This window comes from Drosophila nasuta, chromosome 2L (assembly GCF_023558535.2).
Source record: "Drosophila nasuta strain 15112-1781.00 chromosome 2L, ASM2355853v1, whole genome shotgun sequence".
In the NCBI taxonomy this organism is placed as follows: domain Eukaryota; kingdom Metazoa; phylum Arthropoda; class Insecta; order Diptera; family Drosophilidae; genus Drosophila; species Drosophila nasuta.
Window position 1 is genome coordinate 13,103,198 of NC_083455.1, and position 17,302 is coordinate 13,120,499.

Genomic DNA, 17,302 nt, shown 5'->3' on the forward strand with positions numbered 1-17,302 from the left:
TTAAGAGATTTGTAATACCTTCAAGTACTTTTAGATCAGCAATTTCGAGTACTCTTATTTCCGCATTAAGGTTACTTTCAAATTTTTGCAATTTTCAAAGAAAACTTTCTATTACGTTGCACAGAATTTTAAATCTATATCTCTGTGAACTTGTCTGCATGTATCAAAATAGCTATCACAAAAATCTATAGTGGAGCCCAATTAACATAGCCATATTTTATGATCATATCTAAATGTCTAGGACTTTTAATTTAGTTGTTATGTGTCGCTTAGCCACGCCTCCCTCTAGTTAAAATTGAATTGAAACATTTAAAAAAACACTATGTAAAAATATGAATCAATAATAAGCCTCCTCCGTAGCCTCGGTTTGGGCTGGAGGTTCCGGCTCTGTAGTAGCAGCTGGTACTGTATCTGGTTCCGGACCCACATCCATTGACTTCGATTCCGGTGGGGCAACATCCACTTCTGTTTCCGTTTCCAGTGCCGTTGCTTCCACATTCACTTGCTTGGGCGCCGCTTCGGGTCGTCCCGTGTTTAGGGGCGATGGAGGGCGCGCTGTGGGCGGAGCCTTGAACTGTTTCTCTTTCTTGATATCCTTGGGTTTGCCCAACAATTTGTAGTCGTTGGGTAGCTCGGCTTCCGTGTAAAGTTTATCGGTGAAGTAGATGCGTCGAATGCGCACATTGGCATGCACTTGGAGGGAAACAGTCTCCAAATAATTTGAACCGTAAGCGCGACGCGTAAAATCGGCCAAATTGAATTGGATCTGATTCCAGCCCGGTGACATGCCCATGGGCATTGCTGTACAAAAAGGTTTCACCGAAGTTTTACTCTGGAAATTGGACACACGAAAGCGGCGCATGAAACGCTGATCATCTTGTATCTACGTCGCAATTAAAATGAATCTTCAGCGTCAACTTAACCTCACAAATGTTAAAGCTATAGCTCACCTTAACCTCAAAACAAAAGTATTTGTGCATATTCTTGATGAGCAGGACTAGAAATGGCAACTTAATGCCAAGCTCAGCCTTGCAATCACTGGGACAGTGTATAAATGTGGTGGACACATTAGAACCCATAATTTCCAGCACCAACGATTTGATGTCTTCATCGTAAATGCGCTTAATATAGCCATTTTTGGTCTGTTAAATTGTGAATATTTCTTTAGGAATTCTAATTTGTATCCATCCCTTCAGTATACTTACAAATGTGGACCAGTTGTCCAGCGGAGAGCTGCCCACGCTGTAGAGGATCGTAAGGAAACCCTTCTGATATGAAGCGCGATACATATTGAAAACGCTTTAATAAACAATTTATCGTCAAAGCTATATATATATATATATTTTGTACTATGAAATATTCCAGCCAGTTACAACTTGATTTGATGCTGACTGAAAATACACGACAAACTAACAAAAATATGAATACAATTTACGATTGCAAATAGATAGACTTTCTTCACATTTTAAGTTTTATAATAAAGAAAGAGAAAATATGATAAATTTGCCAATTGGGAAATAGCATGAATTAATTAATGAAGAATGAAATATTTCTATTTACTATAAGTAAATTTCGTTTTAGAAATAACAAAATAGTCATTTCTTTAATGAACATTAATTGTAGAAGGGATTATAGGTGATCCAGTGGGCGCGCTCCTGCTCCTTGTCTGTCTTGTGACTGGTAAAGAGTGACTTGTATACATCGCTAGCCTTGGGATCTTTGGCCACGCTGAAATCGGTCTTTAGGCGCTTCAGTTCCGGATCTTGCATCGCATTCACAGCGCCCAAACGCTTGGGATTCGCTATGACTTTCACTTTACTACTGTTGCTGCTCGAGGGTTTTTCGTCCTTGGGTTTCTCTATTTTGATGCTGGAACAGGTAGCGGTCTCAGTTGTCTCCACAACCGTCTCCGTCTTGACGCTGGTTTCTGTATTCTTATCCTTCTTTTTGTCCTTTTTGGATGACTTGTGCTTAGCTGCACGCATCTCGGCCTTAACCTTCATCATCTCCAAATCTTCCTCGTTGCCATTAAGCACTATGACATCCTCCACGCCATACGGCTGCTGACACAGCGGACAAGTGCTCGCCGAGCTGCCCTTGATCTGTTTTAGAGCACGCTCCGACATCACGCAGCCACAGCTCCAAAGTGCCACAAAGCGAAATTTGCCCGACATCTCTAGGCCAATCAGTTTGCAGATGTAGGGCGCATGGCGAGTGTCCAGCAGTCCTTCGGTCTTGTCCTCATCGGTGAAGGCAGGATTCGGTGTCAACTGCAGCGTTTTAATGTCCTTCATGCTGCGCACATGCGACGAAGTCTCTGGCATTTTCTCTTTCTCCAGCAGACGCTCGATGACACTCTGCTTGGAGTATAAACGGCCCATTGTGCACATGGCAATTGGCTCCTGCAGACGCTGCTGGGTTAGCGCACAGTGCAGCCAGCGAAATTCACGCTCTGCATCTTTGTCTTTCTGCAAGCAAAGCGTTAACTCAACTAAGGAAATTGAAAATTGATTATATAGACAACTTACCTGCTCGGGCTTTTGCTTGACTCGCACAAGCTCATCGCGTTTTGGTATGGTGCCACCATCACATCCCATTTTTATGCAAATAACACTTCAATTAATGTAATTAATGTAAGAAAACAATTTTTAGCTGCAGCTGTTTATGTTTTGGTAGTGAATCATCGATTACTTGCTAGCGCAATCGATGTTTCACGCATGGGCTATATCGAAAGTCAAAAAAACTATCGACGATAGTTCAGCCAATGTTGCTTCTTTGCAAAAATAGCAAATTACAGTGATGCTCCATTGTGAAAAGTAACAAGTGGAAATTTTGTTTACGCGCTAAAGTTTATTATTAAAAATCTTAAACTAATAATTACAACTACAACTTATATATACTTCTACGCATCTGTGAATGGACAGTGTTTGGCATACGGCACATCAATGCAAATACAGCCGCGCGCGCTGAAAATATATTTTTAATTTTAACGGGCGCCACAATGAAAATTTGAATAACTGTGTACTCACTCGTCGGGCGCGTCGTTGCCTATTTTATAATCTCGCAACAGCGAAACAAACTCAAATGGATTAATGCGACCATTAACGGGCAAACGTTTTGGCCCCGAAAGATTTACGCAACCATTGGGACACGGCACGCCCATAAATTTGGTGTGCTTCATGGTCGCCGTGGCCAAATAGCAAATGCTCAGAAAATGCGAGCACCGAGAGCGCCCTATAATAAAAAATATATGTAGTAAACTAAACGATTCTACATGTTATATTATAGTTTCTTACTAATTGGATTGCCCTTGCAAAAGGGCTGCACGCGACCTCCATTAATACAGTAATTGAGATGCCCCGTATTGTCCTCTTGCCCCAAGAAGCCCGCATTTGTGTGGAGCACTTGTATAACAGTCGCGTCGTCTATCGATAAGCGAAATCGATTACTCTTCTTGCGCTCAATAAGCGGTCGTGCGGGGGTCCAAGCCGATAATGCGATATTGCTTCTTGGTCAGATGATTGCTAATCATGCCACAGATGTGGGCGCCCAGCGAGTGTCCCACACATGTGATCTTCTCACGTGTGGCGCCATAATGCGTGAGAAACGAATATACTTGGGCTGTACACTGAGCAGTTAGTCGCGTGTTGATTAGAGAATGGAGATAACAAGGATATCGTGTAAGAGGTCGCCAATCCACGGTGATCACATTAAAGTCGCGCATCAAATATGCTGTGTGTGTGGGAGAGTTAACTCTTTTTAAAACTGTTACTCAATAGTGGCGTATGTCATACTCACTAACCGTCCCTCAGAAACTGCAGATGCTTGTCTGTCGCCGTGCCATTGAAGCCATGCACTATGAAGACCGTTTCGCGCTGTTTCCCAAATCCGCCCTTGTACAATGACAACGGATTGTGGATGTTCAACGGTAGTCCGCTGCGTGGCCCAGTGCTGCAATTAGCCAAATGAAGTGCAGCTTTTTTTTGTGGTAAGTGCATTCATTTATTGTACATATGTCTATTTAATTGGGGGGACTAACTAATAATATGCGCATGCAATACGGATGTGAAATGCGTAAGACTTCATGCTTGAGTGAGGAGGGGACATGATATAATTGAATGTCTCATAAAAAATGAGAGCTTGCAATTCAACTATTTACTATATGCGGTTGTTCCTGTTTTCGGCTACTTGTAATTCAACTGCCGACTATTGATTTCAAACTATTTGAGTTTCATGTTTTGTAGGATTTCTCTGATCTTTATTCCTGCTTATTTTCATTATTTATGCATCTTTAGGTATTCTTAAATTATTGTTAATTGCCAATATAACTATGCGATTACTTCTCTGTTACATAAATTCCAATTTAACTTTGGACAACTCATAATATTTCGGCAACATTAGCAAACTTTATGAACAGTCTGTTTGATAAAATTTCTTTCATTTCTTAATTACTTTATAGTCCTTATTTATGCTTCAGCAATTATTGTTGTTTCCAGTCTCCATAGATTTTTTTCTAATCTCAAATTTATTTTCAATTTACCTTTGTGGTTTTTCCGGTTGAAAGTAACTGCACTTTATCCGATGTCAACTGATTTAAAAGTAGTTTAGTGAATTCTTTTGATTTACGTAAGGTTGGAAGATTTCTTTGAGCTTTCATTTCATTTTGGAATTCTATTACTAGGAACATGATACTAGTATTTCTTTTGTACCACAACAACTTGTATGTCACTTGGAAATTCTTTTATATATAATTATTAATTATTCTGTATACACTTTGCATGGAATCCTAGTTTACAAGTGGATTTTGCATGTTTTTTTTCCTGACGCGTTTTTAGTTTTATTATTTTACAATATTTGTGATTATATAACCCAAATTTTGCTTCTCTCATTTTAAGTCTACAACTTTTTTTAATTACAAATATTTGTTGTAAGACTGATTATTGTTCTGAACATTTCTAAATATTGTGACCAATCTTAAAACCCATTTACGATTTTTCACTTACACCTCCATTGAATTCTGTGATCTGCTATAAAAGTCAATAACTAATGAACGATCAATGCTTAATGAACGATCAAGGCTTAAAAGGAGAGGAGAAGCTCCACGTTCTCCAAAGTGAAATGAACAAGTTTTCTAACGTACACTTGACAAGATCACGTAATCTATGGCTTCTACTGCTATTACCGCAACAGTTTACAAAATTCGCCAGCTAAACAAGGTAAGTGGCAACTTGGACTAGACTTTTAGAGTCACTTGGACTTGACCAACAGCCAGTTAGGCGAGCAGACAAGTTGAACGACTTGCGAATCGGTATTTGAAAGAAAAAAAAAATGTTTTTATTTACTAATGAAATTGATGTCATTTTCGACCGCTTTTCTCTGTGCCTGGAGCGAGATGGCATCTTTTAAGTGGGTCATTTTGTTTTATACTGAAAACAAGTTGCTCGCCCATTATTAATTGCATATTTTACGTATCCTTGTGGTTGCACAAGTTTCTTTTTGGTGACACACTAACCAAAAGAATTCCATGACCAGCCTTAATTTCACACACTTTCTCCCGCAGTAAAACAAATAGGTAAACTGATCACTGTGTGTTTAGCATTAAAGCTCTTTGGTAACTAGGACTCTGGTACATAAATTAGATACGTTATGCAGATTATCACACACAAGACTTTAATTGGCTGTCAGCTCGAACATCACGAACTTACGGTGCATAGAGACGATGTTCGATATAGGGACTGGGACAAAAGTTTTTGTCGCGCAAAAAACAACGCAAGACATTCAAATCCAATGCGCCGCTTCTCATCAGATTTTTCCAATCCATTTGGTTTAGCAGCAAACTTTGTGCATCTGCAAAAAGTTGTAAGATCGTGAGCGAAACTATTTTCATTTCATTTTTCAGATGCTGTTGTTGTACCTTTGGCAATTAGCGTTAAAAGAAGGCAGATAGCAATTACAAATTTCATCTTTAGTTCAATTTGATTTTCACTCTTGAACTAAGTGCTGTTAATTGAGGTTACTACATATGAGTTCTTAATTATTTTTGTAGTTTTAAAGTTGTTGTAGAGTTACTTTAATTTACACATTCTCATTTGAATATTCTTGTTCATATAAATGTTTATTTAGGTTTTGCATGCGCTTTTCTTTTACTCGCATACATTTGTTTTTTGTTTTAATATATTCAAATAAATTGCTTGCACTTTGGTAAACTTATTATATTTTATTGATATCAATTATTCACTGATCATTTTTGCATATTTTCATTTTTATTCAATTTAATTCCATGTGCATATATTTTTTATGTTTATTTAGGCCACATTTATTTATTTTCCACTACACTTCCACACTCTGTTAATCGATAATTATTTGAATAATTTTTGGCATGATTTAATTAAACTTTTTGTGATGCAATTTAATAATTATTTGCTGCACGTTTCGTCTGCAATTATTTATCCTTTTAAGTTTCAAGGCGAGTGCTGTTGTTGACGTGTTTCCCATTTGCGCGATGCGCTTCGAATGCGCCGAATGCAATGAAAATTGTGGCAGCTACAAAGTTGCAGCCACAAGAATCGCGCTGCTGCCGCGGCAGCCGTTGTTGCAGTTGCTGTTGGCTGCAACGATTCCCGCCACCTGTTGCCTTGACTTTACCTTGGCGGCGCAGACGCGAATACTTTATGCTTGACTTTGTTTTTTGCTGCGATGAAAACTCGCTGCCCAATACGACGGCGCACGCAACTCTGCACTGCTTTTTATATACTCTAGCCAAAGAGTAAATGCTGTAGAAATTGTCAACTGTTTTGGCATAATCAGAATGCTGCATCTGAATCGTGTAAATTATTTACGAGACTGATTAGTCGTCGACTTTCTTGTCAGAAGCGAACAAAGAAATTTTGTGAATTTCTAAAGCTACTGATAAAATGCTATTTTGTTAGTGTATTTCGAGTTCATCGCACTTGTCCGTTTATTTCTCTTTCTTATTTTGATTTTAGTTTCGTTTCGTTGATCGTTTATTATGGTTGTAGTTTTTTTGCAGCTCTATCTTGCTCGATCTTATGTAAATTGGGCTTAGTTATAGATTGTTTTAAATGCGTACACTCACTCCATTTGTTGTGATTAGTTTTCGTTTCCAGTGCTTAAATTAGTGTTATGAAAGATTTCAACGAAAGTGTTAAACAATATGTACGGGCAAGTTCGTTGCTTAAGTCATTCGTTTTGATAGCGTCGATTTAATCGCAAGTGTTCGCATGAATTGCTTTTAATCACACGACTTGTGTGTAATTTGGCATTATCTGTAACGCTTTCCCATTACCATTTTGGGTGTTTGGTTACCCAAAATAAAATCTTATCAAACAATCTTTGTGGCGCCTTTTTTCATGCTGAGCACGATGTAAATACTTTTCCCAAACTTTTACTGTCGTAATAAATGCTCAATATAATGAGAAAGAGTTCAAATACACTTATGCATATGAAGGTGGTAAAGAAATATGTACATATGTTAAAAGAGACCAACTAAGTAACGAGGGCGCAACTAAAGTGAAAGATTTAGTTGCAAAGTTATTGATGACGTTAGCCAGAGATTTATGGGTAAAAGTATAAACAAAACTGCCTTTAGGTCCGGGCCGCAAAACTGGACCAAGCTTTGAAAAATGGCAGGGGAGATTAAAACAATATTTTAGTCTTATATTTTATTTATTTTCAAATATGTAAATAGAGAAAAAGCGGCAAAGGGAGTTGGTCTAGACTCTAAGCAAAAGAGGAAACTTAGGGCACAGCGAAAGTAATACATTAAATGTAGTTTATGTTTATGAAGTACAGAGATCAATGGGTGGCAACAAAAGCTGAAGAGACTCAAGTGCTTTAGTTTAGTCTTTTACATAAATATAAATAAGAATTATGTAAAGATTTAATTCAAAATTTGGCATGTTTAATTTTTTATGAAGGAAGAGCAGAAATAATTAATCTCCAAGTTCAATAAATTCATTAAGTTCTCAAAATTATTTAGTCTTACAAAAGTAGTAAATAATAATTTTAAATTTCTCGTAAAATAAAAAAATATTTAAAAGTGCTCCAAGAAAATATTCTTAAAGACTTTTCTATAGTCTCAAAAATGTATCTTACACAATTTTAATCTGAGCTTAATTTAAAAACAATTCTCAATTGGCATTAGCTGTTGTATTATGTCTCTAAAATTCTCTAAAATGAATACGCCATCTAATTAAACTTACCTGGTGTACAAATGAAATCCGATATAATCCCTTGGACATGATTGCAGCAGCAATAACTGACAGTTGAATGGATTGATGTCGAAGTTGCCGTTGCGCAATAAGAATTGCAATGCCTCCGTGTTAAATTTGGCTAATGACAAAAACACACACACACACTTATATATCACATAAGGCAGATAGATTATCACAATGATATTAGCTACAACCTTTTGCCAGTTGGATGAGAGAAAGCGACAATAACAACGACAACATCAATGGATTACTGGACATTTTATTGTGTCAATTTTTTGTGTAGTTGTTATTTGCACAGAGAATGCAATTAAAATTTGCATAAATATCACGTATGTTAAGAAACAAAAACTGAGGTCGATCAAGACTCTCGGTAGACGAAGCACATGGAACGCGTCTGGGTAATTGAATGAGCTCGTTGTCGCTGCTGTTGAGGCAGATAAAAGCCAAAATGCTTGCAGACTGCCAAAAGTCAAAAACCAAACGAAACTTGGCCCCGCTCGCTGAGACCGTTTGACATTGCAATGCTTAGAGTGTGTTTTTTGTGTTTTTTTAGTCATATGCTAGTTACTTACATCGTTTTCATCTCGCAGACACACCGTCTAAATCTCTGTCGCTGCCGCAGTCGCTGCTTCAATCTCTGTGTTTTGGCTCGTGCTGCTTTGCGTGTCACCGAAACCCCATTTCCATATGGCTGCCCAGCCTGTGCAGCGTTTCACAATGCACAAAATATATTATAAATTGTTAGAGCCACATACCATCGTACACTTGGTCTATTGCCCAACAGTCAAATGCTGTACAAAGCACCTGCAGGCTCGTTTGCTGCCACTTAATCTCTATCGCTCGATTATCCATCCACCTTCGAGTCAAAAGTTGTCATTACTCTGCCAGCTAATATCCATTTGGCTACAAATCGAATAGGTTTGCATAAATGACATCAAAAGTGATTTTTGCAACATGTGCTTTAAGGTGTAAATAATGTGACTTTGATGATAAATTGATCAGATTTGCAAATGCGTCTCTCAAATAAAGATTCGACTAATCAAATGAGATGCAAAGTTGACCAATTTTTAATGATAATGGCAAAGTCACATTTACATAAATTTATGTGCAATATTCTAGCTACAATCAAAGCGAATAAAGCTTTGAAAATCTTAAATTTTCTCTTAAATTGTTTGAATCGCAAAATCTTTTTTTATATTTCACAGATTTTGCTTTTCTTTTTTAACTTTTTAAAGTTTCTAAGTAATTTTCACTTAAACCATAAATAATTCTTAATATATGTCATCGAAAACTGTAGTTTATAGAGGTTCTTTTTAATGTTCCCAGAGTTACAATTCATTGTTAAACATTATTGTTACTCAATGGGATAGTTTCTTTGTTCAAATTACATGCTATAGTTTTTAGGTACTAATTCAGTTTTGCCATAAAAAATTCTTAAGGTTTAGAAATGCGAACATTGTCTAAAAAGTTCAGCTTTAATTTTTTAAGAATTGAGTTACAGTATTCTATTATCTTCGATAGTTTTCTCATTTAAATTACATTCTAAAGTTGCTAAGTTTTAACATAAAGAAGAAAGGATGAAGAATCTTTATGTCTGAAATGTTATTCATACTAAATACAATAGCAACATTGAGTTGTGCAATAAATAATTCTATATAGTGTAAAAAGGAAAAGTGGTCTTCAACAATTGAACTACTTGACATTTATTTTCTCGGCTTACTTTCTTATGGCCAAGTTTACCATTACAAAGACCCTTTAACTTTTGTCATATGCATTTCGCTTAAATCATAACCCGTCTTACTTCCATATCATCTATGTATATACGGTAGCAAATTATTTGGTGGATGACAAAACAAGAAAAAAAAAAGTAAATAAAAAAGGTTTACTCTACTACCGGCAACATAATAGTTTGGGCTTTTCATTGTGGTTAACCGCTTAAACGGGACCGCAAAATAAATAAACAATAGCAAGGGCCGCTAATGCTGGTGATTGAAAGCAATGAACCTCTGGGTCGCGTGACTGCCTGGCCTATAACACTACTACTATAAAGAAAACAATAACAGAGTAGGCCCAAAGTCAAGCAGTGTCGCGGCAAAACGTTTTGCTTTCTGATATATGGCAGGGAAATGAAAATGGAAATGAAAATGAAACTGAAAATGCAGTGAGAAGAAAAGAAAATGCGCACAATTACGGCAAGACACCAAGCGAACCAACTGTTGCGGTTGTTACACTTTCGAGATGGGAGATAAGGACTATACGAAGGGTTTAGATATTCCATTTAAAATAAAAGTAAAATATGTTATCAACTTTTCTGCTTTGAACACTGACTTCTCTATCTATTATTATGTGTTTATCTAGATCTATTCTTTTCAATTGTAATTGCAGTGTATTCTAGAGTTCACCTTGTTGTCGCCTCAAGTTTCTATTATATCTTTTTTTGGCTTGCTCTTGTTGTTATGGTGCTGTCGGATATCAGCCAATCTGTTGCAACATGATTTACCACCGCATTTCCACTTGGCTTGTGCTGTTTTTGCTTTAGTTTGTGCATTTGCACAAGTTTTGCGATATACATGATACTACTTATAATAGAAGATTGCATAATATTCCCTCTAGTTGCATTGATAATGAACTATATTGTCGCTTCATATAAGAGATATGATATTAAGATATTTTTACTTAACTAGATAATTGGCATCAAATCAGTTCAACGTTCACAATTAGTTCAACGATTGCTTCCCTTTGGCACACAATTTTGTAATATTACAAGTTATGATAATAATGTTCCTTTTGCGATTTCAGTATGATTCCACAGTGTTAATTGGCAATTAACGGGAATTACAGCACCAGCTTCAAAGGTGCAACAAAGTATGCATCAACTAATTACACTATTAACAAATTAATAAAGCGTAACGATAATTTTCTTGTACTTGAGTTCAACATTTTTAATTTGTTTAGTTCGCTTTGTTTGGCGCATGAAATTAAAGTTTTATTTATTTGTGCGCGGCATTCAATAGAAAGCAAACAGCAAACAACAAAAGCGCTGAAAACGAGAGCGTTAACTTAGTGCGACGGTTATTTTAAAAGACGTAGTTTAACGCAATTGCAACAGATGGCGCCACTCGTCGATACAGCCTGTTAAAGCGCTGTTAGTTAACAGAGGGCTCTGTTGTCTGTTTTTGAATGAAAAAATATTGTGGTGGTATTTTGTAGATAAATATATTTTAGTGTTGATAATATAAAAATTATAAATGAGAACGAAATTAAAATTTATGCATTAATTTAATATGTATCTAAGTAATTTTTATTAATGTCTTTTAATTTATATAATGTAGAGTAGCTTGTTGGCGTCTTGAACTAACAAGTATTTCATTAATAGTTTGAGGAATACTAGATTTAAATTAAAAAATACATCTTTATTTTTATATTTTAATATTTTAATATCTATACAAATTTATTTTTTTTATATGTAGGTTGTGGATAGCACCAAATACTAAGATAGAGTTTCTTAAATGAAAATATTTTAAAGTAATGCTATAAGTAACATATTAGGTTAGTCATAAAATATAAATAAATGTCTATCGTTGCAGCCTGCAATTCATCAAGTAGACTATTTTATTACTTTAAGGAAGGATATGCAAATTGCTTTTCAAATAATTAAGTCAAATAGTTATTTAACAAAATATTTTCAATACATTTAACTTGTGAATTTAATTGAATTGAATTTTCGTATTCATCAGAAGGCTAAAATAGCAGTAGGCTTCTTTTAACTATTGTATTCTATTTCTATTATTGTTGTAGAGCCATCAACTTGCCACTTGAGTGCCTGGAAAACTGTTATCCAATTGAATTGAATTCGCTTTGTAATCGACATACTATACAACAATAGAAGAAATAGAAAATCAATTGATTGTTCCGAAAATCACTTTCATTACTTATGCAGTTTCCAATCAATTTTCAATTTGACGCCTCCCAACCCAAAATAAAAAAAGTCTCGAAATCTCCCTTCCATCGACTCACAGAGGAGAACAGCGATAGTGCCAAAGACATCGACATCCACATCCACATCCACATCGAAAGCGGCTGCGACAACGACAACAAAGAGCTTAGCTACTTAGTTAGTTAGCCAAGTTTGTGGGCCAATGTGGGCTGTGATACTTTTGCTTAAGTCTAATCAAAACGGGCTATAAATTCCTTGAGTATAGCGTAGCGATTTTGCGATGCTTTTGCGAGTGCTTTTTCTTCGCTTCTGTTCTACTGCCAACTTTACTAATTAATTGTGCACTTGAGAATTTTTGAGCGGCATCTCGCACAAAGCAAACTGTAAACTTGCCTTGCTAGGCAAAAAACTTGCCAAAGGAATGAGACACAAGAGAATGATAGAGAAAGAGTGTGTGAGAGAGAGAGAGAGAGGAGGAGCGAGTGCAGTGAGAATGTGTGCGCTTGGTATGAGAACTTGCAAAGTTGATGAGTAAATAAACTAACAATTTTTCCTACTTAATTAACAAAATTGTTTTAATGCGACGCCGTCGACAAAAATGCCAAGCGAGGCGTTTAGTGACGGGCAGCATTGACTGACAAACTGACGCATTGACTACCTGACTAAGTGACTCAATGACTAAGCAAACATCACGGTGAAACTGAGAATCAAGTGTGTCTGCTCAGTCTGCAAGGAAGTAGCATCAAAATGACGGCGACGCGCAACTTGATAATTAAACTTGGTGCTATGTCAAGGCTGTTATGAGCGTGTTTAAAGCAAACATAAGTCTCGAATTCATTTGGCATAGTTTTTCAACTTTATACGCAATACCTTAAGCCACATAAATGCATTAATTATAGCGTCGAATATTTCAATTCAGTTGCACACCCTTTGATAAATGGCATTTGATTAACATATAAAAGGGAACTCGAAGCCAAGCCAAACTATTCACTCGCTGCCACAACCAATTTATTTGCTTGCATTGACAACTCTGCGCCACAATAAATTGCAACTCTGTAGCACGCTGCATTGCGTCCTGCTGCTGCTGCTGCTGTTGCTGTTGCTGCTGTTGCAACATTGCGGCTTATGAATTGCATTACAAATTCGCATAAATTTCGCGGCAAAGTAAGCGCAACAAATCGTTTTGTGCGGCGCTCGCATTTATCATCAAAAAGACGCATCCATTGCAGAAATTCAATCTAAAAAGGCAACCGCGAGAATTATGAGTAGTAGAAAGACATTCTCATCGCACTCTCTCTCTCTCTGTCTCTCTTTCTCTGGAGTTGGTTTTTGCTGATGCTGCTTTGACAGCCTTTGAGTGCGTTTTGTGAATTGACTTTTAAATGGCTCGACTTGCATTATTGCCAATCGAGTCACTCGATTTATTGGCCATTTAAAATGCTTTATGGAAATTACTTGCGATGAGGCCGCTAAGACTTGTCAGGCTGTTGGGAAATCAACATTGAATTGGCAGATAAAAGCTGATAAATATAAATTGATTCATGATAAAGAAAGCATTTAAAATATGGATTTCTCTGTGATTTGTATGAAATTTTTGAGAATGAAAGATGAATGCAAAATTGTAGAATTTTAATTTGAATGTTATAAAATTTCTGAAATAGCACGATAAAGACAAAAAAGTCTTCAAATTTTAAAATAAAGTTGTCGAAATTTTCATACAAAGATGCCAACCTCTTAAAATCTCAAAATGTTGCCTAATTCTATTCAACGTTTGCCCACCTCTTAAAATCTTAAAATTTTGAGCTAGATGTAGAATTTAAGAAAGGGATTTTTTATGGGATTGAGAAGAATATATTAAAATAGAAAATTATATGGAAAATTTTAGAAAAATAAAGGCTTCAAATTAAATATTTTAATAATATTTGAGCTTTTTGAGATTAATCTATCACGATTGATTTTGTGAAAGATTTAAATAAACTGAATTATGTGGGAATACATTATTTAAATGTTCTTAAATACAAATCACACATCAAAATATATCAAGTCTAATTTAAGTATTAAAAGTAGCAGTTACCTCTTAGTAAAGCGTTTACAAATTATCTGTAATGTCGCAAAATTTTGATAGTCATTGTCATTAAAAGGGTTAAAGGCATCACGACCGGAGCACGACAAAAGTCCAATGAAAATAAACACAAAGCTGTGCAGAGAGGCATCTCTTCTCACTGGGTAATCGTTGGCTGGTTGCAAAAGGGCTAAACAAATATTTGCAGCTGCAACTCTACAAATCACAAATGAGATGATGTAGGAAGCTCCTCCAACCAGACGATGAATCGTGGACGAGGGGAGCTCTGCTCTGGCTGTCGTCAACATTTCAAAAGGACCTCAACATGACGGAAACGGAAACAACAACTTGCCCGCCTCCACGTTTTCAATGTTCTTGCTGCCTTTTAATGACATTTTTGCGCCCATTTGAGCTTCCATTGGTGTTTGTGCACTTTGCCTTGTCGATTTTTGCAATAATTTACTTAAGAAAACTCTAAATATGTTTGCCTTTCCTGCTCTCCCTCCGCACCCACGGGCGTCGATTGCTCGCAGCATGAGTTTATTGCCAGCAATTTCAGTTTGTACGCAGACAATTGTTTATGGCGTTTATCTTTGAGTCTGGCGATAAAATGCTGTGCAAAATCCATGTGACTTTATGCGACAATATCCAATAAATCTAGCATTCGCCCCAAGGCCTGAGGTGACTAGCAAAGCCCAACCAGTCACATTGAGGGAGGTCTTACTCTGTCGGCTTGACCTTCACAGCCCTTTCAACGCCAACCCCAATGGTTGGCAATGAGGCCTGCTGCATTGTTTGTATTTGCAGCTTTGTCTGCGCCTTTTCAAAGGGTTTAATTGTGCTTTTTGTCTGGCTGTTGACATAGGTATAGTCATCCATCCATATGCCAGTCTTTTCTTTTGCCTCCCCATCTCAACATCTCGCTCGACATGTTTTGTATTCAATATTGTTGAGAATGCGAGAAACGTGTTAATTAACTTGTATAAATCAAGCGCTAATAGACTGAGAAGCTCTTCTAAAATATTAGGGTCTGCTGCAACTAAAGTGAAAGTGGTTTTAGATGCTTAATCTTTAAACATAATTGAGTTGAGTCAACTATGTGAACATATGGCTGAAAATCCAATTATGATAGAGTTTATATAGATAAATTGAGTTTGAAATAATGGATGCTCAAAATAGACTTACGGATGTGTCAAAGTATTAGAATAATTCATACTTAAATGGCGAAACTATTTAATAAGGATTATCTTTAAAAGTATTTGTTGAATTAGCGACTTAAAGATAACTATTTGTTTATTTTTACTATAATCCTAAAAATAATACAGATATTTTTTGATACTTTCATTTTATACTTGTTCTTATACTTTGATCTTACAAATAATACAGCTTGTTTAATGAAGTAAAAAAGTATGCACAACTTATTTTGTAGACTTCAAGTTTGTTCTAAAACCTATTTTATTTATTTTTGTATATAGTCTTTTAACTTTAGTAGTATTGAAAAGAGCTATGTAATTAAGTATATTTTACTTTGATTGATAAATCTACAATTAATTGTTAAAATAGACAATATTAATTTTGCGAAGCTTTGTTAAAATTATCGTGATAACTTTTTGACAAATTTGCTTCGCTTTTCCAGTAGCTGCTTTCGAAATTTCATGTAATTTTCTAAGCTCACACATTTTCTAATGTCAAATAATTAATATTTGTTCAAATTACGCTGCCACAAAATGTGGTTAATTGTGGTGCTGCACTTGCTGTTGCTGTTTACGATAACTCAAGCAAATTTGCCAACCACCTCAACTCAATCCTCAAACTCATCTGCAACTATTCCACCGCCTAAAGTGCTGCAGATTAACCAAGCGAACTTTAATAGCACGCTGCAAGCTAATGATGTTGTCTTCATCAACTTTTATGCAGATTGGTGTCACTTTAGTGGGCTGCTCTCGCCGATCTTTGAGACAGCTGCTCAACGACTAGCTGAGGATTTGCCTAGATCGGCAAAAGTTGTCTTGGGACGCGTGGATTGTGTGCAGGAATTGCAGTTAGCAAAACATTATGCCATCATCAAATTTCCAACGTTGCGACTCTTTTATCGCGGCCATGAACTGCGACAAGAATATCGTGGCAAGCGTTCGGTTGAGGCGCTTGTGGAGTACGTGAAGAAGCAGTTTCAGTTTGCGATCAAACGATTTAATGATATGGAACAGCTGGAGATGATTGACGTGAAGCGACGCTCGATGATTGGCTTCTTCGATAATCGCACCAAGCCCGAGTTTGCTGTCTTCGAGCAGCTGGCGGAGCGCTATAAGCACGAGTGTGACTTCTATCAGCGAGTTGGCCCTCCGCTTGTCAACGTGTCGTATACGCAACAAATGCCAACGTTAGTCTATCGTCCCGATACGGCGCGTACACATGCCACGGATGAGGTGTTTAGGGGTGATATGGCGATTAAAGAGAAGGTGGAGGCGTGGCTAATACAAAAATGTTTGCCTTTGGTGCGTGAAGTGGACTTTAGCAACGTGGAGGAGCTCATTGAGCAGCGTTTGCCATTGCTGGTGTTGTTTCATCTACCTAACGATATGAATTCGGTGAAGGATTTCAAGGCGATTGTTGAAATGCAATTGTCGGATTGCCGACAATTGAACTATGTCACAGTGAATGGCCTCAGATTTCAGCATTCTGTGCGTCACATGGGCAAAACATATCGCGATTTGCCAATTATTGCCATCGACTCGCTGAAACTTATGTATCCATATCCCAAATTCAAGGATATGTATATACCAGGACATCTCAGACAGTTTGTCGAGTCGTTCAATAATCAAACATTAAAGCACGAATCGTTGTCGTCAAATAGCACCGAGTTGCCAGCGAATTCGACGTTTAAACATTTGGGACCCTCCAAGCATCGCTATAGTCTGATCGCACACGATGAGCTATGAGTGATGATGTGCCCTCGGTTCATTTTGGTTTAATCTTCTTGTGCTCCAAGTCTTGGCTGCTTGATATCCGTGCTGCTGCTTGCTCTTGTTATTCTTGTTAATAAAGCTATTCCAGTTGCTGGCAACTTAA

The 17,302-nt window shown here is 36.9% G+C and overlaps 5 protein-coding genes across 5 annotated transcripts in view; 2 read left to right on the forward strand and 3 right to left on the reverse strand.

Moving 5' to 3' along the window:
• Positions 1-215: 215 nt before the first annotated feature.
• LOC132797336 (uncharacterized) lies at positions 216-1,400 on the reverse strand. The gene is made up of 3 exons (XM_060809048.1): positions 1,206-1,400; positions 951-1,142; positions 216-883 (listed from the first exon to the last, which is right to left on the reverse strand). Exons 1-3 carry the CDS (start codon positions 1,287-1,289, stop codon positions 338-340), a joined length of 822 nt encoding a protein of 273 aa, XP_060665031.1. The 5' UTR covers positions 1,290-1,400; the 3' UTR covers positions 216-337.
• Positions 1,401-1,496: 96 nt separating this feature from the next.
• Positions 1,497-2,692, reverse strand: LOC132797333 (replication termination factor 2). The gene is made up of 2 exons (XM_060809034.1): positions 2,529-2,692; positions 1,497-2,468 (listed from the first exon to the last, which is right to left on the reverse strand). The coding sequence occupies exons 1-2, from the start codon at positions 2,595-2,597 to the stop codon at positions 1,614-1,616; spliced, it is 924 nt and encodes a 307-aa protein (XP_060665017.1). The 5' UTR covers positions 2,598-2,692; the 3' UTR covers positions 1,497-1,613.
• Positions 2,693-2,811: 119 nt separating this feature from the next.
• LOC132797325 (phospholipase A1) lies at positions 2,812-5,887 on the reverse strand. Its single transcript, XM_060809020.1, is given in 6 exon segments — positions 2,812-2,966; positions 3,030-3,234; positions 3,297-3,480; positions 3,482-3,732; positions 3,803-3,951; positions 5,706-5,887. Coding segments are annotated over 6 exon segments (1,035 nt in total). The 3' UTR covers positions 2,812-2,902.
• The window catches only part of LOC132797384 (lipase 1), a 46,639-nt gene continuing 33,075 nt past the window's right edge, over positions 3,739-17,302 (forward strand). The window contains exon 1 of the mRNA XM_060809127.1: positions 3,739-3,988. The gene's annotated coding sequence lies outside the window, so the exon portion shown is untranslated. The remainder of the gene's footprint in view (positions 3,989-17,302) is intronic.
• LOC132786249 (endoplasmic reticulum resident protein 44-like) lies at positions 15,961-17,172 on the forward strand. The gene has a single exon (XM_060792737.1). It carries the CDS (start codon positions 15,961-15,963, stop codon positions 17,170-17,172), a length of 1,212 nt encoding a protein of 403 aa, XP_060648720.1.

Bases quoted from the DNA above. Each gene is read 5' to 3' on its own strand.
- LOC132786249 (XM_060792737.1), top strand. From the start codon at position 15,961: ATGTGGTTAATTGTGGTGCTGCACTTGCTGTTGCTGTTTACGATAACT.
- LOC132797333 (XM_060809034.1), bottom strand. From the start codon at position 2,597: ATGGGATGTGATGGTGGCACCATACCAAAACGCGATGAGCTTGTGCGA. The intron at 2,469-2,528 runs GTAAGTTGTCTA...CTTTGCTTGCAG, and splicing joins TCAAGCAAAAGCCCGAGCAG to AAAGACAAAGATGCAGAGCG.
- LOC132797336 (XM_060809048.1), bottom strand. From the start codon at position 1,289: ATGTATCGCGCTTCATATCAGAAGGGTTTCCTTACGATCCTCTACAGC. The intron at 1,143-1,205 runs GTAAGTATACTG...ACAATTTAACAG, and splicing joins TGGACAACTGGTCCACATTT to ACCAAAAATGGCTATATTAA. The intron at 884-950 runs GTGAGCTATAGC...ATTGCGACGTAG, and splicing joins ACTTTTGTTTTGAGGTTAAG to ATACAAGATGATCAGCGTTT.